This window comes from Lontra canadensis, unplaced genomic scaffold, assembly GCF_010015895.1.
Source record: "Lontra canadensis isolate GAN:19392208 unplaced genomic scaffold, GSC_riverotter_1.0 scaffold23, whole genome shotgun sequence".
NCBI lineage: Eukaryota > Metazoa > Chordata > Mammalia > Carnivora > Mustelidae > Lontra > Lontra canadensis.
Genome location: NW_022631017.1, coordinates 6054421 through 6081739, shown reverse-complemented (window position 1 = coordinate 6081739; position 27319 = coordinate 6054421). Strand labels below are relative to the sequence as shown.

At 44.3% G+C, this 27319-nt stretch overlaps 2 protein-coding genes across 2 annotated transcripts in view; both read left to right on the top strand.

The window, feature by feature from the left end:
• Window positions 1–1457: 1457 nt before the first annotated feature.
• Window positions 1458–27319, top strand: part of BICRAL (BRD4 interacting chromatin remodeling complex associated protein like) — a 93626-nt gene continuing 67764 nt past the window's right edge. Inside the window, exons 1-2 of the mRNA XM_032862155.1 lie at window positions 1458–1503; window positions 16172–16442. The gene's annotated coding sequence lies outside the window, so the exon portion shown is untranslated. The remainder of the gene's footprint in view (window positions 1504–16171; window positions 16443–27319) is intronic.
• On the top strand, window positions 16956–18503 carry LOC116870345 (collagen alpha-2(I) chain-like). Its single transcript, XM_032861951.1, has one exon. The coding sequence runs from the start codon at window positions 17302–17304 to the stop codon at window positions 17935–17937; it is 636 nt and encodes a 211-aa protein (XP_032717842.1). The 5' UTR covers window positions 16956–17301; the 3' UTR covers window positions 17938–18503.

Below are 27319 nucleotides of genomic sequence, written 5' to 3'. Positions count from 1 at the left end.
TCAGTGGGGAGTCTACTTCTCCCTCTCCCTTTGCCATCCCCCATGCTTGTGCTCTCTCCCTGTCAAATAAATAAATAAATCTTAAAAAAAAAAAAGAAGAAGAAGAAGAAGGAGAGGAAGAGAGAATCTCAAGTAGACTGCCCACTGCACATGGAACCCAACTCAGAGCTCTATCCCATGACCCTGAGATCATGACCTAAGCCAAAATCAAGAGTCAGAAGCTTAACAGACTGGACCACCCAGGCTCCCCTCTATTCTTAACTTTTTGAGAAACCTCCATCTTGTTTTCCAGAGTGGCTGCACTACTTTGCATAGAATTCGAGTTGTTAATGGTATTTGTTTTTATTCATGGAGCCAGTAGACTCCTTGAGGGACCCTGTTCTCTATTGCCCAGCAGGGTATGTGCTCAGCGAGTGATTGAGCCTCTGGCCATGTAGAGATCAGACATAGCCAAGAAAAGACAACCCGAGAACCTGAATGGTAGCAGGAGCCACCATGTACTTCCCTTATATTATCTCCCTTAACCTCCGTGGTAACCTTGCCAGGACCTGTTTGTGCTGTATGTCATAATTTGAAGCAATGATTTTAAGATTGTTTAAAAGATATTGTTAAATTGTAATCCCTGAACAGATGTGTTTTTAATACAGACTGTGGGGGTGGGGTGAGAGGTGGAGGTAACTTTTCTGCTTCAGTTTCTTTCTTTCTTCAGTGTAAAGAGAATAGTGCGACCCACAAGGTTTTGAGATTGTTTAAAAGTTTTTGTTGAAATGTTCATTTACTAAGATCAAATGCTTGTAAAGTGTCCTGGAAGTTGAAAGTTAAATAAGAAGCAAAAAGTTTACTCTTTGTCAACTCTTCTGCCTGGAATTTTTAAGGCCCTCTTCTTTAGTGGGATTTCATTATTTGCCATAAAATGCTACTTTTCTGTGAAATACTATAAACTACTGTTTTCATGTCATATGTTCTAATGCAGTAAGATCATGAAATCCATTTAGTGGATGGCGGTCTTTTAAAAATGACAAAAGAGGGGCATCTGGCTGGCTCAGTTGGTAGACCTTGTGACTCTTGATCTTGAGGTTTTAAGTTCGAGCCCCATGTTGGGTGTAGAGATTACTTAAAAATAAAATCTTTTTTAAAAAAATGTTGGGTGCTCGGGTGGCTTAGTTGGCTAAGCGTCTGCCTTTGGTTCAGGTCATGATCTGAGGGTCCTGGGATCAGGTCCCATGTCAGGCTCCCTTCTCAGCTCTACCCCTTCCCCCAACCCCGCTCATGGTCTCTCAAATAAATAAATAATCTTTTAAAAATGTCAAAAAGATGTCAGTGCATTGTGTTGCATAAATGAGTTTATATTACATGTGTATGTTTTATGGATACACAACATGACTTGCAAGATAAAATGTATTTCTTTTTATAGGTTACAGTCAAAAAAGTTTGAGAAGATGGTTTTGTTGGGGCGCCTGGCTGGCTCAGTCGGTAGACCTTGTGACTCTTGATCTTGCAGTGGTGAGTCCAAGCCCCACATTGGGTGTGGAGCCTTTAAAATATACATATATATATATATATATATAATTTATATATATATATAATTTATATATATATTTAAAAAGATAAAATGGTTTACTGAATGATGCCTTGACATTATGGTATTCAAAAGTATACTTCGGCATGGATGAAAGGACATTGTGTCATTATGAAGAGATAGCAGTAAGGAAAAATGGATACTGAGCTAATTCCTACAAAACACCTTCTCAGGTGGGAACCTGTTGGTGCTGCACGTACTTCCTACTCCTTCCATTTGGAAAAATGCTGGAAGTCTCGCTCATAAAAAGTGAAAAATTGGAGGAGGGAACAATAGCACATAAAGTTTGGGAATGTGAGTGTGAAACAGGCTACAGTGTGAAGCATTTCTGCCTCTCACAGTTGTGAGTTTTACTCTCTGGAAGGGGCCCTGTCATGTAGTAACTTGAAATGTGCTGAGACACGAATGTGAGTACATTCTAGTTGGCCTGTGGGTAGAGAAACAGTCCTTTATTTAGCTCATGAGGGAGCCATGCCCCCTGCCCTCCATCATCTCCATTTTTTCTATTCTTTGGGTCTTTTTTTTTTAAGATTTATTTTTATTTTGTGGGGGGAGGGGTGGAAAGAAAGAATCTGACTCCCCACTGAGCAAGGAGCCTCATGTGGGGCTCGATCCCTGAGACCCTGAGATCATGACCTTAGCCGGAACCAAGAGTCGGCCACTTCACCAACCGAGCCACCCAGGCGGCCCTCTATTCTTTAAGGGCATAATTCCCATAAGGTAATAAAAAGTTAGTTCCGTCTGGAGAATGACCATGAAGTGAAAGGTGAAGCTTGGTGTCACTGGAGATGTAAAGACCCAGCGAGGAAGACAGCTTCTTGACAAAGCTGCCATTCCCCAGAAAGCCAGAGTCACTACAAGTGTCCTTGTGTTCCCCAAGCTGGCGACTCCTGGAGGTCTCTGGAGGTCGCTCTGGCCGTGATCAGGGATCTGTGCCCTATGTTTTACTGCCTTTGTAGAGCCTGTGGGGTGAGCACTTATTTGAGGCGGTATTTATTTACTGTATAGCCTATGAAAGACAGAGACTTAGTGTGTAGGAATTTGCATGTTTGTTTAAAAAGAGGAGCAATTCTATGTTCTATGGGCTATGTTTGGTTTTTGCTTATTGATCAGTGTTTCTTCATCAACGGCTTTGGAATGACTGTAAAGTTCTCTGAGATGACCTGAAGTGGTTATGCTCTTTAGGATTCCACGTTGTCTGTCTCTGGTTTGCTGAGAGCTGAGGCCTTCACAAAGCTCTGGGTAGAGGAACACTTGGGGACAGGACAGGGGTTGTCAGTGGATAAATCAGGACCAGTTTCTGCTTCTGCCTTCACATGTGGATGCTGACTCTTTTGAAAGAATTACAGTAAAGTCACTGATGGGTTGACTCATGTGCCCTTTCTCTAAAAGGTATAAACTGGATAGCTGGAGGGGGGAGGGATCACCCCCTCCCTATTGTCCAGGTGTTTCAACCTGAAGCTAGCATTCTGGAATGTGCCTGTGAGTCACAGATACAAGGTAGAAATGGGGAAAGAGAGGAAAAGGGGAGAAGGAAGTTAGTTTACCAGGAAATTGTAGCCCCTTCTTTATTAAAAAAAAAAAAAAATGGGGGCTGGGATTCAGTCATTTTTGCACCATAGATGTCACCAGGAGCCTGCTTCTGCTCTCCCAGCTCTGCATAGTGAGGCTAGGTGGCACCTTACCTAAATGTGATTAGGTCTGGGGAGAACTTGTCTCTACTACCCCAACTAACTATAATCAATTTGGTCGCCATTTGTGGAGTGCCTGGTCCCTCCTAACACCAGCTAGGTGCCCTGATACAGTAAATGCTCAGTAAATATTCCTTTAGCATGGAACATTGATGAAGATGCTCTGGTTGGTCCTGGGGTTGGGGGGTGCTGCAAACGAGGAAAGCATAGTCCTCACCTCCTTGAGTCTCGTGATCTGGGGATGAACATGAAGATGATTAATTAGAAGTCAAGCCAACTGCAGTTTGTGTTATAAAGGAAGGAGGAAGTTCTTTGGGAGTACAATGGGAAGAGGGAAGAGGCCAGAGAGAGGGCTGAGGGAAAGTGAGCAGGAAGGGGAGCTACCAATAGTATTTGCAGAACATGGCATAAACACCATGTGTGAAGAGCGGAGAGCAGTCAGAGGGAACAGAGAGGGAGGTGGTGAACCATGGGCTGGAGCCCACCTTCATCATTCCAGTGGCACTGGGGCCCCATGGCCGGTTTTGAGCAGGGAGTGAGGCACTGGATTTGTGTATTAGGAAGAGAAGTTGAAGAGAATGGATTGGAGTGGGGGCCGCTGAAATGGTTCGTTGGCTAAGTGACAGGGCTTGACCGAGGCCAGTGGAAATGAAGTGGAGGTCACTCAAGAATGATTTGTACCCAAGAGCCAGTCTGTGAATTTATAATGGGCATGAACCTACCCAACCACTGGAGTGATTAGGTCAGCTGGCCAGAACACAACTTTTAAAATTGAAGTACATTAATAATCAAAGGATTACTTGGTGAAAATGGAACTAAGGCAGAAGGAGTTGGATGGTCTGAAAGGACCTTTTACGCAATCCGTAGCCATTACTGTAGAGCAGTAATAATGAAGCTTAGTGGGATACTTGGCCTGCTGGAGTGGAAGGAGCTGCTACGCTGGCCAGCGCCCTGGAGAGGCTGCTGGGCAGCATACCCGAGGCTCTTTTGGTTGCAAGAGAGGAAACTCACTCATAGGAGAGCAAGTAAAATGAGGAATAATTCTAAAGAACAGTCTTCCAATCCAAATGCTAGAAAGGCAGCCAGGCCTCATGGGGCTTAGAATATCAGCAGGCACTTTCTCCAACCCTCTTCCTTCCCTCCACCCCTAGTGAGAATCCCCTCTCCCTGATGCAGTGGCCTTCCTGTTCCCACCCACTGGCATGGGCCCAATTGTAACTGCTCCAAAATGGCGGCCATAACCCTTAGTCTTTCCAGCCATATTGTCTGCTCCCCACAGCTGAGCCAGTTTCTGTGTCCCAGGTACTAACATGAGCAGAGAGGGTCCGATTGGTCCAGGTTGGGTCATGGGCCTTTCCCTAATTAGGCTGAAGATGTGAGGTGTTAGATTGTTGTAGAAAAGAACAAAATGATACTAAATAATGGGTAACTCTCGTATGCTGGTATAAATGTTCAGCTCTTCCAGACTTTATGAATAACCCAGTGTATTAGTCATGTATGGCTATATAACAAAGTGCCTTATAATTTAGCAGTTTAGTTGGGTTATGGACATTGGGGAGGGTATGTGCTATGTTGAGTGATGTGAAGTGTGTAAACCTGGCAATTCACAGACCTGTACCCCTGGGGCTAATAATACATTATATGTTAATAAAAAATTTTTGAAAAAAAAAAGAAAAATAATAATTTAACAGTTTGGGATGCCTTGGTGGCTTAGCTGGTTAAGCATGTGCCTTCAGCTCAGGTCATGATCCTGGGGTCCTAGGATCGAGTCCCACATCAGGCTCCCTGCTGAGCAGGGAGCGTGCTTCTCCCTCTGCCTGTCACGCCCCCTGCTTGTGCTGCTTGCTCTCATGCTCTCTCTTTCTCTCTCTCACTGACAAGTAAAATCTCTAAAAAAAAATTTAGCAGTTTATTTTTATTTTTTAATTTTTAAAAAATATTTTTTTAATTGTCAGAGAGAGAAACAGCTAGGGAGGGAACACAAGCAGGGGAAGTAGGAGAGGGAGAAGCAGGCTTCCCACTGAGCAGGGAGCCCCATGTGGGGTTCCATCCCAGGACCTTGGGATCATGACCTGAGCTGAAGGCAGACAGTTAATGACTGAGACACCCAGGCACCCCAGTTTAATTTTTTTTAAGACTTTATTTATTTAATTGACACAGAGAGCGCAAGCAAGGAGAAGGGCAGAGGGAGAGGGAGAAGCAGGCTTCCCACTGAGCAAGGAGCCCCATGCAGGACTCAATCCCAGGACCCAGAGATCATGACCTGAGCTGAAGGCAGATGCTTAACTGACTAGGCCACCCAGGTGCCCCTAGTAGTTTAATTTTAATTTTAATTAATTTATTTATTTTATTTTATTTTATTTATTTATTTGACAGAGAGAGGTCACAAGTAGGCAGAGAGGCCGGCAGAGAGAGGGGGGAAGCAGGCTCCCTGCTGAGCAGAGAGCCCGATGCGGGGCTCAATCCCAGGACCCTGAGACCATGACCCGAGCCGAAGGCAGCGGCCTAATCCACTGAGCCACCCAGGCGCCCCTTAATTTATTTTTTTAAGTAATCTCTACACCCAATGTTTGGCTGGACCTCACAACCCTGAGATGAAGAGTAACTGCTCTATCTCCTGAGCCAGCCAGGTACCCCCAAAATTTAGCAGTTGAAAGCAACAAGCATTTATTACACCACAGTTATGTGGGTCAGGAACCCAGGAATAGTTTAGCTGGGAGTTTCTGCCTCGGGAAGGAGCTTGTAATCCAGCTGTGCTCTGGGGTTGCAGTAAACTGAGGTGTGGGCGGGGTGGGTGATGTGCTTGCACAATGGGCAAAAAGCCTCAGGGCTCCTCTGACTGCTGTCTAGAGACCTCAGTTCCTGGCCACACAGGTCTCTCCACAGACTGTCCTAGGATGGGGCAGCTGGCTTCCCCCAGAGTGAGTGATCCAGAGACAGCACCTCCGAGGGAATCTGCAGCCTTTATAACCTACCCTCATATGTGGTAAACAGTCGCTTCCTCCCTGTTCTGTTAGCCACAGACCACCCCTGGTACTGCGTGGGAGAGGGGTACACAAAGGTGAGACTGCGAAATGGTAAGGCTCCTTGGGAGTCATCTTGATTAGTCATACTCAGGACTTACCGTACTCAGTCAGACATGTATTTGGTGCCTACTTATATGCCGGGTGTGAGGATTTCAGAGCTATGTGATGGTTCTGTCCTTGAGGAGCTCCCTGTCTAGTGTGGGGAAGCCTTACAAAACACACCGCCATGTGTCCCCTGAGCTTTTTTTCACTTCTGTGCAGCCGTCTTTCATACTACCACCACACTTATTCTCATAAAATTCTAATCTGTTCATAGCAATCTAAAAGGCTGCTTAAAAAAGGGGTACCTCAAATGGTACCCCTTTTTGCCTAGACAGGTGTTTGGGGGGCGGTGTTTGTTGTTTTTTAAGATTTTATTTATTTATTTGAGAGAGAGAGAGAGAGCGCGCGAAGGAGCAGTGGAAGAGGCAGAGGGAGAGGGAGAAGCAGACTCCCCACTGAGCAGGGAGTCCGATGCGGGACTCGATCCCAGGACCCAGAGATCATGACCTGAGTCGAAGGCAGATGCTTAACTGACTGGTCCACCCAGGTGCCCCTGCTTTTGTTTTTGTTTTTGTTTTTGTTTTAAAGATTTTATTTATTTGACAGACAGAGATCACAAGTAGGCAGAGGCAGACAGAGAGAGAGGAGGAAGCAGGCTCCCCGCTGAGCAGAGAGCCCAATGCGGGGGCTCGATCCCAGGACCCTGAGATTATGACCTGAGCTGAAGGCAGAGGCTTTAACCCACTAAGCCACCCAGGCACCCCCATGCTTGTTTTTTTTAAATTTTAATCACCACCACAGGAACAAATACATTTTTTTTCATTTTTTTACTTAAGCGTAGACAAAATACCATCTGATTTTGCTTATGTGTGGAATCTAAAAAATAAAACAAATGAATAAGCAAAAGCAGAAACAGAACCATAAATACAGAGAACAAACCAGTGGTTGCAGAGGGGAGGAGAATGGAGGGATGGGCAAGAAGAGTGGGAGATACCAGCTTCCAGTTATGGAAAGACTTAGTCACAGAGATGAAAGGAACAGCATAAGGAATATAGTCAATAGCATTGTAGTAATAATTATAATATATGGTGTGGTGACAGATGGCAGCTACACTTGTGGTGAGCACAGCATAACCTAGAGGGTTGTTGAATCATTGTGTTGTACACCTAAAATTAAAGTAGCGTTGTGTGTCAACTATATTGCAATAAAAATAATTATAAAATTTTTTTTAAAATTTAGTCACCACCACAGTAAGAAATACATATATACATAAATAAATATATATATTTAATTGAAGTGTAGTTGACATATGGTATTGTATTAATTTCAGGTATACAACACAATGATTCAACATTGATAAACATTATGATCACCAGGATACATCTCACTACCATCTGTCAGAGAAAGTTGTTACATATTTTTAACTATATTCCTATGCTATACATTGTGTCCTCCTGTCTTACTTATTTTATATCACAAACCAGCACATGCATATATAGACACGTTTATAATGAAAACAAATTTCACAAAAAAGTTGACAGTACTTTACTCCCTGTGATATGTTCAGATATTTTATATTCTAGGCTCTTTCATTTTTTATGAAAGCTGGTCACAATTTCATGAATTTTATAACATATTGAATTGTGACCTATAGTGTGAAAAGCAGCAGTCTAAAGAATCACCCAGACTCCCTGCCGTGAGCTGCGAAGCCCCACATAAAGTTCCTCTGCCCAGAGCTCTCTCCTCTGTTTCCCCACACCATTTAGAGAACTCTTAGGCATTCTTTAAAACCCAGCATTAAAGTGTCTCCTCTTCCCCTCTCTTCTGGTGTAGAATTGTGAGGCTCTCAGAGCATTTCACTTAGTGACTATCCTTCCTGCCTCCCAGCCTGCTCTGGGGCCAGCTCGCCAAGTCCACAATGCATTTTCATAAAGGCTCCCCAAATATGTTTACCAAGACATGGAGCAAATTAGCATCACGCAAATGGCAGTGCTGCAAACAAGCAGTCGGGCAGCGGGCAGGTGGGGGGTGTCGCACGCAGGTTTCCTGTTGCTGGAGCCACGTGCTGCAGAAACAGGATCCCTCTCCTGCGGGCCACTGTCTCGCCTGGTGCATGCAGCTCAGGTACATTTCGCACTAGAACTTGCCGCCCGGGTTCTTTGCTGCCATTCATTTTAGCTTTTCTGGGGTTTTCTTGTTTCGGGTTTTGGGTTTTTTTTGTTTTTTTTTTTTTTCTACTTTTTTCGTTTGTTTGTGTTGATGGAGAGAGCCTAGTGAGAAACAGAGCTTCGGGCAGCACAGATAGAAAGGTCTCTGCACCCGCCCCAGAGAGGGGGTGGTTCCTTTCTGAAGTGGTATGGAAGGAGGGTTTTGAGGTTTTTGAATATTTGCTGCTAAGTATCTAAGAAAGAGATTTGTTTGCCCACATTTGCACTATCTTGGCAGGCTAACAACCTGACAAAATATTTTCTGTTTTTTTTGCCTCTGTGGTTTTTATTTTTGAGGGCGAGAAGAATTGACACCTTGGTTCAGTGGTGCTGAAATACAATGGCTGTTTCCTTTTAACTTAAGGGTTGATGCTAATACGATTCCTAGACCCAGCCTCTTGGGAGCTGCTGATAGGCTATGCTGTGAGCCATAACCAGAAAAGGGGGGGGAAAAAAAAGGCAATTAAATTATTCCTTCTCCAGTATTCTCATTTCTGCATTTGTCAACGGCTGTGTAACTGCCCAAGGATATCTTGACTTGGTTCTGGTGTGTGCATATTTGGGGGAGGGAAAGTAGGGGTGAAGACAGACTGTAAACAGATAATTACTGTGGAATATGGTAAATAGTATGATAGAGGTATGTACTGCATGCATAGGGAAAGGGGGCATTTATTCCCTTCAAGCGGCATTTTTCAAATGAGGGTCACCTCCATTAGTGGATCATGAAATCCATTTACAAGGTGGCTTAACAGCCCTTCTAAAAGTGAGGTAGAATAGACTGAAAGTTTGCCCCTTGAACAACATGGGGGTTAGAGGCCCCAACTCCCCCACAACCTCCACTGCTTAGTCAAAAATCCATGCATAACTTGACTGCCCCAAAACTTGGCTACTCTTGACTGGAAGTCTACTGTTGTCTACTCTTGACTGAAAGCCTTCCATAACATAGAGTTGATCAACACGTACTTGGTATGTCATATGTATTATATGTTGTATTCTTTTCTCTTTTTAAAGATTTTATTTATTTATTTGAGAGAGAGAGCAAAGGAGCAGTGGAAGGGACAGAGGGAGAGGGAGAAGCAGACTCCCTGCTGAGCAGGGAGTCCCACATGGGGCTCAATCCCAGGACCCTGAAATCATAACCTGAGCCTAAGGTAGACACTTAACTGACTGAGCCACCCAGGCACCCATATGCTGTATTCATACAATAAAGTAAGCTAGGGAAAAGAAAATGTTATTAAGAAATTCATAAGGGGGGGCGCCTGGGTGGCTCAGTGGGTTAAAGCCTCTGCTTTCGGCTCAGGTCATGATCCCAAGGTCCTGGGATCGAGCCCCGCATTGGGCTCCCTGCTCAGCAGGGAGCCTGCTTCCTCCTCTCTCTCTGCCTGCCTCTCTGCCTGCTTGTGATCTCTCTGTCAAATAAATAAATAAAATCTTAAAAAAAAAAAAAAAAAGAAAATCTGCATATAGGAGATCCACACACTTCGAACCCATGTTTTTAAGTGGTCAAGGGCATCTCAAGTTGCAACCTCCATAGTAAGTTTTTAGATATTGTTTTCTAAAACCTTTGTTTTAATTAGATATTTATTGCATGGTAATGTGAAGTCTATTTCTTGAGAGTGAGTGAGTCTCAGACAAAGATGTCTGAAAGCCACTTGTAGGGGATAGAAGAAGGCACCCCAGAGGAAGTGGCATTTGAGCTGGGTTTTGGAGAATGGTGGACTTGCCCCAGAGGAGGAAGGGCATTCCAGGCAGGAGGGGAAAGCTTATTGCTCACAGTGGGCAAATTTATTCAGGAACAGGCTGTCCTCCATGATTGCACTGCAGGGTAATGGGAGAAGAGCGGCTAGAGGTGCTCCTGGGGGGCAAGTGGAGTAATTCATGGACCACTTGAAAATATAAATGTTGGCACCTCATCTCTCCCCAGAACTTCCAAGTGTCCAGGCCTTGGGAATCTATATTTTGGATAAGCTTCCCTGGGCAGTGCGGTGCTAACGAAGGTGTGACATAACCAGCTGGGTTTGCGAAAGGTGGTTTTTGCAGTAATTTAGATACAAGATTGAATGGGGAGGCCAAGCAAGGGAGAGATGAGGACCTGAAGTGAGGTGGAGACAAGAGACTGGATTTGAGGGAGATGTTGGAGGTGGGTTGCATGGACTAAGGGAAATAAGAGAATAAGAAGGAATCATAGACAATCCTAAAATATTTGGGGTTGGTCTGTGAACACAGAGACTAGAGGGAAGACCAAATTCAGAAGGGGAGAGGATGACTTGAGTTTGGGGTTTTGCCCTAGGACAGGGCAAGAATAACCCATCAAGCTTTCACCATGCCCCACGCCATCTAAACCTCCAGAGCATACGTGTCCTTTGCCTAGACTGCCCATCTCTGATCCTAATTGCCTTAGACCTGACTCCAGGTCATCTAACTCACAAGAGATTGATTCATACACTCACCTTCTAGTTGACTGGTATGATTTACAGTGAGGGGAGATATAAACTTTGTGAGGTACAAGAGTACTTACCTCTTTGCATAGGGTGTCACCTTTATGGTCTCAGAGTACCTGGGAATGGAGGCAGTCATTAAAAGACGTAGGTGACTATGGTGAGTGCTGTGAAGTGTGTAAACCTGGAGATTCACAGACCTGTACCCCTGGGGAAAAAAAAATATATGTTTATAAAAAAAAAAAAAAAAGACGTAGGTGAGAGGGAATTGTATGGTCTGAGAGGTGTCGCATGGGGCTGTAAAAATGCCTGATTAACTTTCCTCAACTCAAATAAGAATGTGGCTCTTCAGTGATCAAAGTAATCGCAGAAGTTACAGTTTCTATTCTGCCTTGGGCGCGGTGGGGAAGGAGTGCTCTGTTTTGGACAGGTTAGGCATTCTGCCAGAGCACCAGAGGGGCTGGGTGGGGACTTGGCAAGTGACACATCCCAGCCATGCCTTCCAGTTGCGCTGGCATGTGGTATCTTTTTTTTTTTTTTTTTTAAGATTTTATTTATTTATTTATTAGAGAGGGAGAGAGAGAGCACAGCAGAGGGAGAAGCAGGCTCCCCAGTGAGCAGGGAGCCCAATGCAGGACTCTATTCCAGGACTGGGATCATCACCTGAGCTGAGGGCAGGTGCTTAACTGACTGAGCCACCCAGGCATCCCAGGCATGTGGTGTCTGAACCCGATGACTGCCCTCCCCCCTTATACTCTGTGGGGAAGCAGGCTAGATGTGTAAGACAGTAAGGCCAGTGGGAGTGCTGACTGCATTTTTTTTTTTTTTTTTTTTGCAGTTCTGTTATAATCCTTATCCTTGTACTAGAAGCTTGTGGGAGTTCAGACTTTTAAAAATCTGTCAAGGAAAATAACCAGCTTGAAATATGTCATGACAAGAATAGCCTTAGTCTCTACAAAGATGATTTAAGATGTTTATATTCGTGTATCAAATAACGTAGGCAAGGTTTTGAAAACAGTTGTAATGACTCCAATAAATTGCATGTTTACCATTGCTTTGAAAACAATTACTTCTAATGATAGTATTAACAGTGACAACACTAAGGGTAACTATTATTGAATATTTACTATATATCCGGCTCTAAAGCAAGGATTTTGTCATACTAACGTCATTTAACTCTCCACCAACCTGAGATACAGGTATTGTTACCTTCATGTTACAGATAAGGAAACAGAGGTGAGAGAAGTTTAAAAAATTAGACAAAGAGACCACAGGGCTAAAATCCGGAAATGACAGCTTTAACTGGCGCGCGCGCGTGAGAGAGAGAGAGAGAGAGAGGAGAGGGAGGTGGGGGGGAAGGGGAGGAAGAACTCTAAACCATTAGCCTCTTTTGCCTGTGATCCATTGGGCAATGGTTTTATGTGGTTGTAGGAGACTTACTGCACTCCCTTAATATATAGGTCTCTAGATACAGTTTGATTTCTTGTGTTCTTATGCTTCTTGTGGACTGGGCTGGTTTTCTTTTATCCCACAGGTACTGATGGTGAGCTAACTATACAGAGTACTCTGGTAGGCCCTTAGAGAATAGAAAGCCCTTATGGAGCTCCCTATCTGGGAGGGAACATAAGAGAGAGATAATTAGGTTGAATCATATGAGCTTGCCATTGGGAAATTACAAGGGACATACTAAAATAAATTACTGATGCATAACTAAAATAAGACAATATAATATTAGCTAAATACTGTGACCTTTCCTGTTTCAGGTAGCTTGCTAAATATTTTGCATGGACTAGTTCCTGAATCCTTAAAATAACTCTCAGACATGATTATAATTACCCCGTTTTATAGATGAGGAAGTTGAGGCTCTGAAGGGTGAAGTGAGTTGCCCAAAGCCACACACCTGGTTGTGACAAAGGTGGGATCTGAACCCAGGTCAGCCTGAATACAGAGCTAGTGCACTTAAGCCCCAGAATATAAGTACCTCTAGAGGTACAAATAAAAGTATATACCTTTTTATGCACATTGGCAATTTTTCCATTTTTATTTCACACACACTATATAGAGCATTTACTAACTCATCTGGTATATTTTGGCATTTCTGTGATGGGGGCACATCTGGTCATGCGCATCACCACTTAATCTCAGCATCTGCTTTCTTCCCCTTCTGCCCTTCTGAGAATGGCCCACCAACCAAGGGGAACATATCGAGGGAAAAGACAAAAAACAGATATATTTCAACTTGTGTTTTGTGGACATTGGGCCTGTTTATTTGGATGCCCAAACACATGCTAGAACATTTCAATTGTAATTTAATTACTTCCTTTTTTTTTCTTCTGTATCCACTTGTCCTTCTTTCTTTCTAAGTCACACATGCAGATGGGAATCATAGGAATGACCATTTCGGTTGTACATAATTACAGGAAATACTATTAAAGTTATTTGTGTATAATCAAGCCATTTTAAGAAGTTTCCTCTTAAAAAGTTTCCTTTTTTTTCCTTAAAAAGTTTCCTGATATCACATTCAGATACCAAAATCTTGTTTATATAAACCATAATTTAAAATTTTATGTACAAAGGCATATCCCTTATTTAAAAATGTTAGGTTTTTTTTTTTTTAATCACATGGGAAAAAATAAAGATGCTTTTGTTTTGTTATAGTATTAAGTGATATCAGTTTTGGTGGTGTCTGGTGAATCTGAGATTCTCCCCACTGATGTCCCAGGATTTTGTAACACCCCCCAAAATTTAAAAATTAGATTTGACAGCTGGCATTCTCAAACTAGGTCGTCACAAATCAGACAGTTGTCCCGTCTGCCTATGCCACAGTACTGAACTCTGTTTATATTAAAACAGGGAGGACTGCTTGTTCCCTAGATCCTTTTCAAGCCTTGAAGAGGGTGACTTTTTTTTTTTTTTAAATATTTTTATTTATTGATTTGACAGAGAGAGATCACAGGTAGACAGAGAGGCAGGCAGAGAGAGAGAGAGAGAGGGAAGCAGGCTCCCCGCTGAGCAGAGAGCCTGATGCGGGACTCGATCCCAGGACCTTGAGATCATGACCTGAGCCGAAGGCAGTGGCTTAACCCACTGAGCCACCCAGGCGCCCCGAAGAGGGTGACTTTTAGCATCAACCTGACTTGGGCTCCCTCACCAGCCCATATTAGACTGATGACCTCAGACAAATTACTGAAACCATTGGGAGCCTCAGCTGCAAAGTCAGGTTGATTAAACCTTATTCTACAGGTTTGTAGGAAGGTTCATCCAATAATGTATATAAGCATCTAGGTGGTTAGTAGGCATTCAGGAAATGTCAGTGCTTTTCTTCTATGTGGACATTCTTTTAAAAATCCTGCAGTGCCCTATACTCTTTATAAGTATACAAATTCAGTTTTGTTTGATGATCTGTTAAAGTCAAATTTGTGTGTCTTTGGGTTTGGGGCGACTTGGGAGAATAGCATTCTGAAATCCATTAATATTTCATTGGAGCCGTGGAGCAACAGCTGTATAACTTGCTTGGTGGGTACTAATTGCAATGAATAATCCATGAACTCTTTTGAAATGTAATTCTTCAAAATGGGTATTATAATTAACTTCCAGCCAATCCAAGAGCACTTTAAAAACGTGTTTAAAAATTTCCCAAGCCAATTAGAAAACTGGTTGGACCAACTGTCAAGTGTAGAGTAATATGCTAATTTATGCAGAGACTACTGTTCCAGGAAGGCCTTGGCTGAATGTGAAGCACATTTTCTGAGAAAACACCTCGATGATACTATGTGATACTAAATCACTGAATATATTTTTAAGGCATGTCCAAATACAAAGCATACATTGTGAACGACAGAGCAGCAGTTACTAGAGCAAGATATGGTTTGTTTTTTAAAAAGATTTTCTATCTTGAGTATGACAACATTGTATGCCAACACTGACATATTTATCTTGCGCAACACAGCATAGTTACAGTATCCTTATAAAAGCAAGCAAGGTGTACTACTACTGTGTTTAATTCTAAGGGGATATAGAAACTAAACAATTTCACTTGAATAATTTAAATCTAGCGATAACTTGATTTAAAACTCACCAAGTATCTCGGGGACATGGGTCTGAACATGCTGTTTATCAGCAGGACCCCCACTGCTATATGTATTACAAACTAAAATAATTTTAGAACATTTTTGGAGCTTACATATGTAGTTTTTTAAAAATCTAAGTCACATTCCTATACAATTCATCTTTTACCTGCCCTTGATGTTTATTTAAAAGATAACAAGACCCCCACTGTATTTTCCTTGGCATTTACAGGAAAAGTAAATAGAATTAACCTAGACACAAAGATACCCCTCCCAATCCACCCTATCATAATTAACGTTTACATAAACACTTTGAGGGCTGGATGGTTTATGGAGAGGTCTCAACAATTTGAGATTTGTGATTCAGAATGGGTAGTAACTATATACTTGCACCAAAGAGTGTTAGAAGATTGGGTAGCTCCGTTTTTAAGACTGGGGATCACGTAATGAAAATTCCACAAATTTAAAATATTGGTGGTGATAAAGGATATCCAGTAAAGAGAAGGCAATAGGAATTGGATGTTTCCAGTGACTTAATCAGCTCCTCACCTTCATCTTGGCCGCTAAAGTTATGTTTTCTTTTCTTTTCTTTTTAATGCTGACTTACAGATTTCACAGATAAGGTTTCACGATTCTGGAATGAAAAGAGAGGGTGTTGCAAAGGAAAGCCTAGTACATTTAAAAGTTAGAATGAATCAGTTATTTCCCAAATAACTAAGTAAAAGTGTTGTTTTACTTTTTTCAAAAGCATATGCAAAATAAGGTATTTACTGATTCTTATCAGAGTTCTAAACAAATATTTTGCTTTTTGTTTTTAACCCCCGGCACCCCCCATCCCCCGTCGAGCTAAAACTGGAGAGAGAGAGAGAGAGAGAGAGAGGTGTGTGTGTGTGTGTGTGTGTGTGTGTAGGGCGCCTGCAGAGAATAGCACGCATCTTGTAGATCTTTAAAAAAAAAAAAAAAAAAAGCCAAATAAACCTGTTTCTTGAATAAACCAATACATTTCTGAAGTTAAAAAGAATCCCGAAGGAAACAGGAATTGACAGCTTGGGAGCTTGATTTAAAAAAAATTTTTTTTTTTTTTAAATTAAAAAAACCCTAATCTCCACATTTTTTGCTAGGCGAGAACCGAAGTTTGGAGGTAGACGAGCAGGCGAGCGGTTTGCCCGGGCGCAGAGCATGAAGGCCGGGCGGGCGCGGGGAGCGGGCGCCCGCCGCCCGGCGCGGGGGTGAGCGAGAGAGAGAGCGGAGCGCGTGTGGCCGGCGCCGCTCGGCCGGGAGCTCCCGCGCCCGCGCCCCGCGCCCCGCGCCCGCCGCCGCCGCCGCCGCCGCCGCCGCCCCTGGTGCGATGGCGCAGAAACCCCGTTGACAAGGCACTGCTTTTTCATGACGGTGAGTTTCCCTTTGAGTGTATTATAATTTTGTGATAAAAATTTCAAGGAGAAAAAAAAAAACACACACAACCTCCTTCCTCTGCCTCTTTCCTTCGGGGAGGGGAAAAGCGAGGGAGGGGGGGCTGGAGATCTATCTCCAGACAGACAGAAAAGAAAGAGGAGCAAATTAAACACCGAGTTGCCAAAACCAGGATATTAGGTTTCAGCCCAGAGAGCTATTGGCTAAGGCTGTGTTTTTTTTTGGGGGGGGGGTGGGTTTGTGGGTGGGTGATGGTGGTGGTGGGTGGATGTTTAATGGACACGGAGAAAAGGGGAATCGAGTGTTTATGCCTTTCCCAGCGCCGCCCGGGCCCCGGGAAGACCAAGTTCAGTGTCTCGGGCGGGGGCGCGGGCGGGCAGGGGGCGGCGGGGCCGGGCTGGGGGCGCCTCGGCGGGGTGGGGGCCTCGGCGCCTTTTTTTTTTTTTTTTTCCTTTTCCGCGGATGCAAATTTCTGGAGCGGGGAGAGGGAGAGCCTGGGAAGGGGGGTGGCGTGGCGGTTGGTGGTGGGGAAGAGAGGGGAGGGAAGCCTTTTAATGACTCATTGATTGAGCCGGTTTAAAATTAGTTGTGTGCGCGAGTGTGAGTGTGTTTTCCGCCCCCCGGAGCCGCCGGGAGCCGGGAAGGAGGGAGCGGGGCTCGGCGAGGGGAGGACGGCGCGGCGAGGCCGCGAGCAGGGGGCAGGGAGGGCCAGGAGTGACGGCGGGCGAGGAAGAAAAATAAGCTTTTCCAATCTCCTCCCCTCGGTTTTCCCCCCCTCATTTCTTTTCTCTCTCGGCAGCTTTTGGGTGTGAATCGCATTTTCTTTCTTCTCGGCAAAATGGACCCCGCGTCTCGGGAGGGGGAGGGGGGAGGGTGGGGAGAGAGGCGGCGGCGGGGACCGGCTTTCTTCTTCATCCCGGCTTCCTCCTTCCCGCCGCTCGTGCGGGCGGCCGCGGCGAGAGCTCGGAGCCGGCCGCGCGTCTCAGCCGGGGCCCGGTCCGGCCCGGTGACCGGCGCGCGCCCGCCGCGGTCGGGCCCTTCCCCGTCGCCTCGCCGCCTGGCCCCGAAGCTCCTCCGAGGACCCGCGGCCGGGCCGGATGAGCCCCCGCGCCGCGCCGAGGACCCAGCCAGGGGCCTCTTGCCGGGCCCGCGCGGCCGGGCGGAAGAGACGAGAGGCCGTGGCGGCACTGTTTTGGCCGAGAGCGCGTGGGCCCGACGCGGTTCGCGCCCCCCGAGTCGCCCCGAATGCGGGATCTTTGGGGGGGGGGGGTGCGGCTGGAAGGCGCTAAGATGGCGCTGGGCCTGGCCCTTCGCCAGGGCTGGTGGCGCAGTTGCTCCGCGGGCGCCATCTTCCCTGGCGGCTCGGGCGGCGCCCTTCGTGGACGCTTCGCCGGCCGGGGCGCGGGGAGGTCGGGGGCAACCGGGAGCTTCGCTCGGGGTGTGGGGGTGTGTAAATGGGGCCGAGGCCGCGTAGCTTTGTTTTTCTCAGGCCCCCAGACCCAAAAGGCGAGGCGGCCGGCTCCGGCGGCGTCTGGAGCCTTAGCGCTTGTGTTTGAGGAAAAAAGGGGGCCGGGAGTCGGGCCTTGCAGCTGGTGGGTTCCCCCTCTGAGCCCGCGTCCCCCTCCGGTCAAAATGGGGGGGGGTGCGGTGTACTCGTCCTCTTTCCTAGGACTTGAAACTGGACGGCTTTGTCTTCCCAGACCTGGCAGGGGGCAGGGCACGGAGGCTTTCTTTTCATCCTCTTCCAGTTAGTCTTCAAGAGTAAAGTCAAACCAGGTTACAAAATTGCAAGAAGTCGAGGACAGTGTCTGCCTTCTGGTGACACGGTTCTCTATAGGCACCCTACCTTAGTTTTCTTTCTTTAGTTGCTTTATTGTAAAACAGCCCTGGGGAGACACTGATCTAGTCAAACTGTGGAAGGTTATGGGTTCCAGTGATTTGAAACATCTTGTTGGGTTTCATCTTAATTACTCCAAATGGTAGCGACTTAGAACAGTTCGTTAGCACTCTGATCGGAAAAATTAAACTCGCTTTGAAACTGAGACTATTTTTCCCCCTTTCCCTTTCTTAAAAAAAAAAAAAAAAAAAAAACCAAAACCCTGCACTGTTTGTGTCTGTTCTTTCCCATGAGTATAGAAAGGCTTTTCAGCTCCCTGACTCCCTAAGTGTTTCCTTAAAACCACCCATACAAGTATTTATCTGTTCTTAGAGCTGTATGAAGAGAGATGTGTGGATTTTAACTGTTTTCAATTGTTACTGAAAAGATTATTGGGAGGAGGAAACAAGTCCCTAAAACTGATCTCTCTAGGAGTCTACTGAGATGGAAAGTAAGTAGTTAACTTCTGTTGGGTAAAAGTAACATAGTGGCACCAGTAGGTGTGTCCTTGCATATATAAACACAATGTATATAGTGGCTGTTTTAGGCATGATAATAAGACCTACAGTGTTTTGAACGCTGCTGTTAAGTATGTGCCTGGTGCATTATTTAACTCCTATTTATAGCAGTCCTGCAGTACTGGTTTTATTATCTATTTATACTAGAGAAGAAACTAGTGTTCATCCAGATACACAAATTGTTCTAGGTCTTGCCATTTTAAATGGTAGAATTGCCATTGGATTCCAAAAGCCATGTTCTTGGTTCTGCACCTATGGTGTCCAAATCTGAGTCAGAAGCAAACTGGGGGGAGAGATTTTTAAATAAAGATTTGTAACATCACTTTTCCCCCCATTATTTGTTAAGGCCAGTTGGGTTTGTGTGTGTTTGTGTTCATTCAAAACATCTCTTATGTTAGGCAGTCTCAGTTTTAAGCTGACTTTCAACTTTCCCAAGCCCCTAACTCCCAATTTTGAAATTCCGGCCCACCCACACCCCCTAAATCTGACAATGTAGGAGTTTGTTGTTCCAAAGCTCTCCAGGTGATTCCACTGTGACAGATGTGGATTGGGAATATCACTATACTGCACTATGCTGCTGGCTCTTTTTTGAATCGGAGTGAGACTTGAAGCCCATACCGTTTTAAGTTTCGAAGTTTATTGCTCATTCTCAAGTTCATTTTTCTCTGGCTGCTGTTCATCAGATTTTTTTTAAATTTTATTTTTATTTTTATTTATTTGACAGAGAGAGAAATATCACAAGTAGGCAGAGAGGCAGGCAAGAGAGCAAGAGAGCAAGAGGAGGAAGCAGGCTCCCTGCTGAGCAGAGAGCCCCATGTGGGGCTCAGTCCCAGGACCCTGAGATCATGACCTGAGCCGAAGGCAGAGGCTTAACCCACTGAGCCACCCAGGCGCCCCTGTTCATCAGATTATTGAAACAATTTTCTTAGAGAAAGGTTTGCCTAGTCTAAGACTTAGAAATCTCAGTACTTTTTCAAAAGTGTATCTCATTCTGCTGAGAAGTTATTAAGCACGCAGGCATCTAGGTCTAGCTGGGCCATATAGTTTAGTCTAGATAGCTGTGGAACAAGAATAGAATTGAATCTAGAATTGATATAGAAATTGGGAATAGGGTAGAAAAGATCCTGGGGGGGGGGGACCTAGAGGTAAGTCCTTGGAAGAAAGGATTTTTTTTTTTTCAGAATTTTGAATTGTGAAGGTATCTTTCGGGACCTAGGATGGTGAAATTATTCTAAATGTGAGACTCTTTCAAGAACAGAGTATGCATATAGGACACAGAAGGTCAGGAAGAAACATCCAGAGCAGGTGATGAATAACTGACCTGACCAAAATGAGAGCGAACGAAGTCAATGATGAAATCATTAACTTCTCTGCTGTAAGAACCATATATATTTTGTGTTTTCCTTTATTTTCAAATCCCTGTTGTGTTTAGTAATTGCTAGCGGGAATGGTTAAAAACTTTGATTTTTGATGCAGATGGCAAAATTATATTATCTTTGCATACGTATCCATCTTTCTTTCCTTCCACATTTGAAAATTTTTATCAGGAACACCTGTTGAATACCTGTGTGCAGTCCGAGTCCAGTCCAGATCAGTAGGAGGGTGGAGGTCAAGGCTTTGACTGTCCTGTGTGCTTTTTCTCCCATCGTGTCTCATGGTAAATGCCAGAGTAATTATGTTGTTTAACTAAAATCCAGTGAAGCTTGAAAGGAGGGGAAATCTAAAATAAACCTGCTTAGACAGGAGGCATAGCGTCTTTATTTTAAAGTAGCCTTTATTGGGGGTGCCTGGCTGCTTCAGTCAGTAGACCTCAGTCATCAAGACCATCCTGTCTTGGGGTCGTGAGTCTAAACCCCTCATTGGGTGTAGAGGTTACTTTAAAAATAATAATTTATAAAAAATAAAATAGCCTTTGGTGGAATTCAAGACAGGTGAGATCTCTGCCTTCATGGAATTTATGGTGTAGTGGGGAAGACAGAAAATAAGTTAAATACTGATAAGATAATTACAGATTAAGAAACTTGTAAAAAGTTAATAAGTTGGTGGTAGATCTAAAAGAGCGTGGTATGGGGAATGGATGTCTTGGCTAGTGAGAGTCAAGACGCATCCCTTTGAAGAGGTGTTATTTGAACTGAGGCTTGAAGCTTGAGCCTGTGCTAGCCCCAAGAAGCTGGGGAGACAGTGCTAGCCTGTGAACCAATGCAAAGACCTGGAAGGCCCAGAAGGGCGTGAGTGTTAGAACAGAGAGAGGCAAGAGGAGAATGGAATGAAATGGAAGTTGAGAGCGCCTCTGGGGCTTCCTGTATGAAGCTGTACAAGGAGTTTGGAGTTTTATGTTACTCAAAATGACAAGCTATTGAAGGACTTTCATTAGGGCCTCAATGTTTTTGTTTTCAACGGTCACTGCCCCTCTGTGGAGCAAGGAAGGAAGTCAGGGGAGTTAGGAGGCCGATGTAGTGGCCAACTCAAAATTGATGGTACCTTGGGCAAATACAGTGGCAGTGGGGATGGAGCAAAGTGGATGGCCGGTTCCAGAATCAGAAGTATTTACTTAATGGGTTGGCTGTGGAGAAAGGAGGAATCAAGGAAGCCTTCAGGGTTCTAGCCTAAGCCTTGGTGGCTGATGGTGCCATGTGCTGGTGGAGAAGACTGGAGGTACAGGCAGGGACGGGTGGGTAATAAGAGCTCCATGTGGAGCCTGTTATGTTTTTGAGATACTTGCAAGGCATCCAAATGGGATGTCAGGTAAGCAGTGGATATTCAAATTGGACTGATAGGAGTAGACTTAAATTGTGGGAGTCACTAGTGGTACAGATGGCATGTTGTAGAACTGGTTGAGATCGTTTGTGATCCGGGAAGCCTTAACATCAAACCATAAAACACATCCAGTGGCTCAAGGTTGGACAAAAGAGATGGAGAAGGTTTAGCTGTGAATGTGAAAGAGTGCATTATTCTTTTCAAGAAAGAAGGAATGGGCTCTGCCAAATGCTGCTAAGAACAGTGAGGATGAAGAAGTGACCACTAGGATTTGGCAACACGGAGGTGGCTGTTTGACAAGTAGTTTCTGTGGCATATGGGGTTGGAAGCCAAATTGGAATGCACTGAGAATGGGATGAGGTGAGGCGAATGGAGCCCACTTGTTGGGGAAGTCTCACTGTAAGGTGAGAAGAGTGACAGCACAGCAGAGGCTGGAGAGGGAGGTGGGGGTCAAAGATGTGCTTTTTTTTAAATCATGGGGAATAGAAGAACATTTTTAAATAGACTAATGGCGGGGGTGCCTGGATGGCTCAATTGGTTGAGGGGTTGCCTTCAGCTCAGGTCGTGATTCCAGGGTCCTGGGTTGAGTCCCGCATTGAGCTCCCTGCTCAGCAAAGAGCCTGCTTCTCTCTCTCCCTGTGCCTGCTGTTCTGCTTACTTGTGCTTTCTCTCTCTCTCTCTCTCTCTCTCTGTCAAATAAATAAATAAAATCTTTAATAAATAAATAAATAAATAAATAGACTAATGGGAATATCTAATAGGGAGGGAGAGACTATAATAGAGAAGAGAGATAATACTACCAAAGGTGCAGAATTCTTGAGAAGGTGAGAAGCTATTCAGAACACAAGAAGAAGGTTTGCCTTTGGTGGGAGCAAGACAGCTTGAGAAGGAGAGAAGGCAGAGAACATGGGCACAATGCAAGAACGTGTATGAATTGAGGGTAGAAGACAGGGCTTTCAGTCCTGTGTTCTCAGTGAAGTCTCAGGCATGGCCAGCAGTTAAGGAAGGAGGGTTGGGGATGGTTTCAGGTTAGAAGGACTCATCGTCTTGGACAGCAGAACTGTGAAGTCAGTCACTGGGAAACAAGGTAGGACTGTTGCTCACAGGACTGTCTGGCTGTGAGTCCAGGCTCTCGAGTCTGAATTCGAAACCAGTCTGTCCAGGTAGTTGAGCGGTTTACGCCAGTGACCTCCACCTGTTACAAGGGAAGCCAAGAGCAGGCAGGGGATTGGTTTGACCAGAATTAGAATCCCCCCTACCCTCTCAGCCCCGGTGTGACAGAAGAGAGAAGATAGGGACCCGAAGGTGGTTGCAGGGGGCAATTAAAATGAGGAACCTTGGAGTGTTCGCTGGGTAGGAAATCAAGAGAATGGGGTTGGGGGCCATGAGGGTAAACCATGAAGATCAGTCTTGGTTAATAAAAAGAGTGAGTTAATGTCAAGGTGAGCTGCTGAAAAATCCTGGAGTCAGGTAGTGGCTGCAGCTGCTCCTCAGGGTGAATGTACAGAAGGCCCCCGAGCCATACACATAAAGGTGGAACCACGTGTATTTTACCACAATAAAAATGAGTTAGCATCGAAACATTTTGTGGCAGGTACAGATGTTATTCGCACACTGCCTTGGACTCTTTGCAGAGTACTGTATTTTCTGTACAAGAAAGTAGCTTTACAAATCGAATCCTCAAATTCCTGGGGCTAGGGAGAGCATTGCCACGTACCATGGTCCCAATCTTGTGTGTGCAGAACAGTCACCTGGAGATTCTGGAGTGGCACCACTAAAAAAAACCTTATATTTTTTCTTTACCTTTTCAGTGACTTGTTCTAACCCTTCCGCATAGCTTTTAAAACAAGCCAAGCACTCAATAAACATTTGCTGACTAGTTTGACATCCCAGGTAGAGTAAAATGATAGGAACCAAAGGGAAAGCTTTTCCAGATAGGTTGAGATCTACAGTGCCTTATACATTCTGATCTCTATGGCTGATTTAAAAAAAAAAAAAAAAGATCACAGGCAAGAAGGGAGAAAATAAGTAGTGGGGAAATGATCTTTTAAAGATTTTTGTTTGTTTTGAGAGAGAGAGTATACACCTATGCAACAAGGGCAAGGAAGGGGGAAAGAATCTCAAGCAGATGAGTTCAGAGCCAGAACCTGACTTGGAGCTGGATCTCATGACCCTGAGATCATAACCTGAGCCAGAACCAAGAGTCAAACACTTAACCGACTGAGCCACCCAAGTGCCCCATGGAAAATCATTTTTTAAAGATTCAAACAATAGCAAGTGGAAGTGTGTAGCACTCCCCTCAACCTCCCTGTCTGCATTCTTTCCTCTGAGTGATGTCATTGACCTTTTCATAAAGTCCCCTGTTCCCCAGCTCGCCTACGGAGTAACAGTAAAGTGAAATTAGAGAAAAGGAGAACAGGGTAGAGGATAGGACTCAAAATAGATGTCTGTGGTCTCCACTGAGAAGAGAGCAAGGTCATTGTCAGGGGCAGAGGCAAAAGGCTTTGAGTTTAAGAGAGGAGGAAATTTGTGGAATGTATTAGATGTGGGGGGAAATGGACAAAAGAAATGGTACTTGGCTGTTAGGAGGCAGCATGGATTAAGTAACATACCAGATCCATCTGCAGGGCAAGATTCCGTGGTCCATAATGCTCTAGAGTAGAAATGGAAAATACAGTAAGTCAGAGGGATGGCAGAGAGGGAGGGTTTGTTAAATCAGTGTGGGAAAGTGGGAGTGCTGACAGAAAAGGAATGGGATGTGGACTTTAAAGGAAGGCCTTACAATGGAATAGTATGTGGTACCTCCTGGGACTGCCCAGGCTGTGGCTCTGCTGGGGATGGCTTGCCCCTCTGTAGTGCAGTTCAGGAGAGCTCAAGGGTGGGTCCACATGTTGTATGGAAAGTGGAAGAGGTCTGTGGGAGAAACAGCTGGGGGCTTTGATCTCACTCTCTCTTTTTTCTTTTCCTTACCTCCTTTGTGCTTGCACTCAGGAAGAGATCCTAGGTCCTCACTGTACCAGATCTTAAATCCAGTTTCCCCTTCCCCTTAATGCTCATTGACTTTATCTGGTTGTGACTTAATGATAAATTTCTTCTTAATAAAGTTGTAAAGTTGAACATTTTCTGGTTTTGTGGGTTCTTTGGCTGCCTTGCAAACACGTTAATCACCTATATTATCTGAAATAAAAACCCTGAATGTGAGAATGTGAGGGAATGAGAGGCATGAAAAAGTGTTGTCTTTTTAGAAAAGACTTATCTCAGTTCAGCCAAAATCCAAGATGCTTCCTTGCATCATCAGAAATTATGTTTTATGTCCTGATCCGTAATTGAAACATTTTCACAAGGAAGAAAATGGAGGGAAAGAGAAATAATATTTGTTAGACCTTAACATTATTTCAGGCCCTAATGGGTGTTTAATGTCATTAAATTTTTACAGTAACTCTGGAGGTGGGTTTTGTCTCTATTTTATAGATAATAAAACTGAGGTTTACAAGGGATAAATAACTTACCCAAGGTTGCTTTACTAAGGGTCAGAGTTAGGATTTGAATACAAACCGTAGATCCGTGCAGCATACATTTTGCCATTGGTATCAAGCCTGTGTATAAATTTAATCTACAGATGGCTGCCTGCTAAACATTTTAATATCTTAAAATTGGATGACTGTTATGTCAGTAGGAGGAATAAGGAAAAGGAGTGTTTTTATCGATAAATAAAATTATAATTAAAAAAAACAAAAAAACTTCTGGTAATAGTTAAATTCTAGGTCAAAGCAGTCATTCTGCTTCTTCTGCAGATTATTCAGTTTTTATTTGCATAGTGTGGTGAGTCAAACATGGGGACCATTTTAGCTCTACATTTGGTAGCAATCAGAGATTATGAATCATATCTTTCACTTAAAAAAAATCCTAATCAGAAAAGAGAACACTTAGGACCTTAATTAAAGATGATACAGTGCAGCTCAAGTTGTTCCCTTGCTTGGAATGTCGATGTAAGCACAGTAATTAGAAGTACAGATTTGGGGGAGAAAGTATTTAAAACGCTCAAAGTGTGATTCACTTTAAGGAAATGTTCTTTTAAAGAGGCCATACTGTCAATTGAGTGTAAGGCACATTTATTAAGTGGGGCCAGTAAGATCACATGTCAAAAGTAATTTTTTTTTTTCTTTTTGACTGTGCAGGAAAGCTTAGCTCTGAGAGGCCGCAGGAGTGAAAAGATCATGTAACATTATCACTGTAGATTTGAGTTCATCAGGGCTGACCTGCAGCTTTTGAGCCTCACACCGCTCACCCAGCAGTCTGCGGTAGTGTGTGAGCTCTTCATGCAAGGCTGCAAGCAGCGACTAGAATTTTCCTCCTTGCCCAATGAGAACCAACGTAGTAGCACTACGTATTAGTGGGAAGCCTCAGTTGGGGAGATGAAGAATTTCAAAATCTTGTGGTAAGTGGAATATCAGAGAGAATTTCAAAATTTGTTATGTGGACTGTAAATATTTTGACTATAAGGAGTAAGAAGACTGCTATTTTATGTATCAGAGTCAGCCATCCTTCAAGTTGCTTGCAGGGGTGCCTGGGTGGCTCAGTTAGTTAAGCATCTGCCTTTGGCTCAGGTTATGATCCCAGGGTCCTGGAATCCAGTTCCGCTTCATTGGGCTCCCTGCTCCACAGGGGGCCTGCTTCTCCCTCTCCCTCTGCCTGCTGCTCCCCCTGCTTGTGTGCGCTCTCTCTCTGTCAAATAAATAAAATCTTTGTTTGTTTGTTTTTTAAGATTTTAATTATTTATTTGACAGAGAAAGAGACCACAAGTAGGCAGGGAGGCAGGCAGAGAGAGACTGGGGGAAGCAGGCTCCCCACTGAGCAGAGAGCCTGATGCGGGGCTTGATCCCAGGACCCTGAGATCATGACCTGAGCTGAAGGCAGAGGCTTAACCCACTGAGCCACCCAGGCGCCCCTAAATAAATGAAATCTTAAAAAAAAAAAAAAGTTGCTTGCAATATATTTTAGATATGACTCCTGTTTTTAAAAGATAAATCACCTTGGGGCACCTGGGTGGCTCAGTGGGTTGAGGCCTCTGCCTTCGGCTCGGGTCATGATCCCACATCCTGGGATCGAGCCCCGCGTTGGGCTCTCTGCTCAGTGGGGAGCCTGCTTCCCTTCCTCTCTCTCTGTCTGCCTCTCTGCCTACTTGTGATCTTTGTCAAATAAATAAATAAAAATCTTAAAAAAATAATAAAACAAAAGATAAATCAGCTTATCTTTTTCCTGGTTGAATTTTTGTTTTAGAATTGTTTAGTGCTCCTAGGAAATTTTTTACTGTTAGGACCACTCCCATCAGTGTATTTTTAGCAATAAGTTTTAAAGCCCTAAGCATTTCCCGTGAATTTAAAAAAAAGTCATAGTTGAATTCAAGTTTAGCTTCAGTGCAGTAAAACTGGTAGTTTTATGAATATAAAATAAATTAGGGTAGTTTATAATTTTTTTTTTTCTCAAAAATCATTTTTCATTGTGCTGACTGGCTCAGTCAGTAGAGCATGTGACTTGATCTCGGGGTTGTGAGTTCAAGCCCCACACTGGGTATAGAATTCACTTCAGAAAATCTTTTAAAGGGCCCCAGGGTGGCTCAGTGGGTTAAAGCCTCTGCCTTCAGCTCAGGTCATGATCTCCGGATCCTGGGATCGAGCCCCACATTGGGCTCTCTGCTCAGTGGG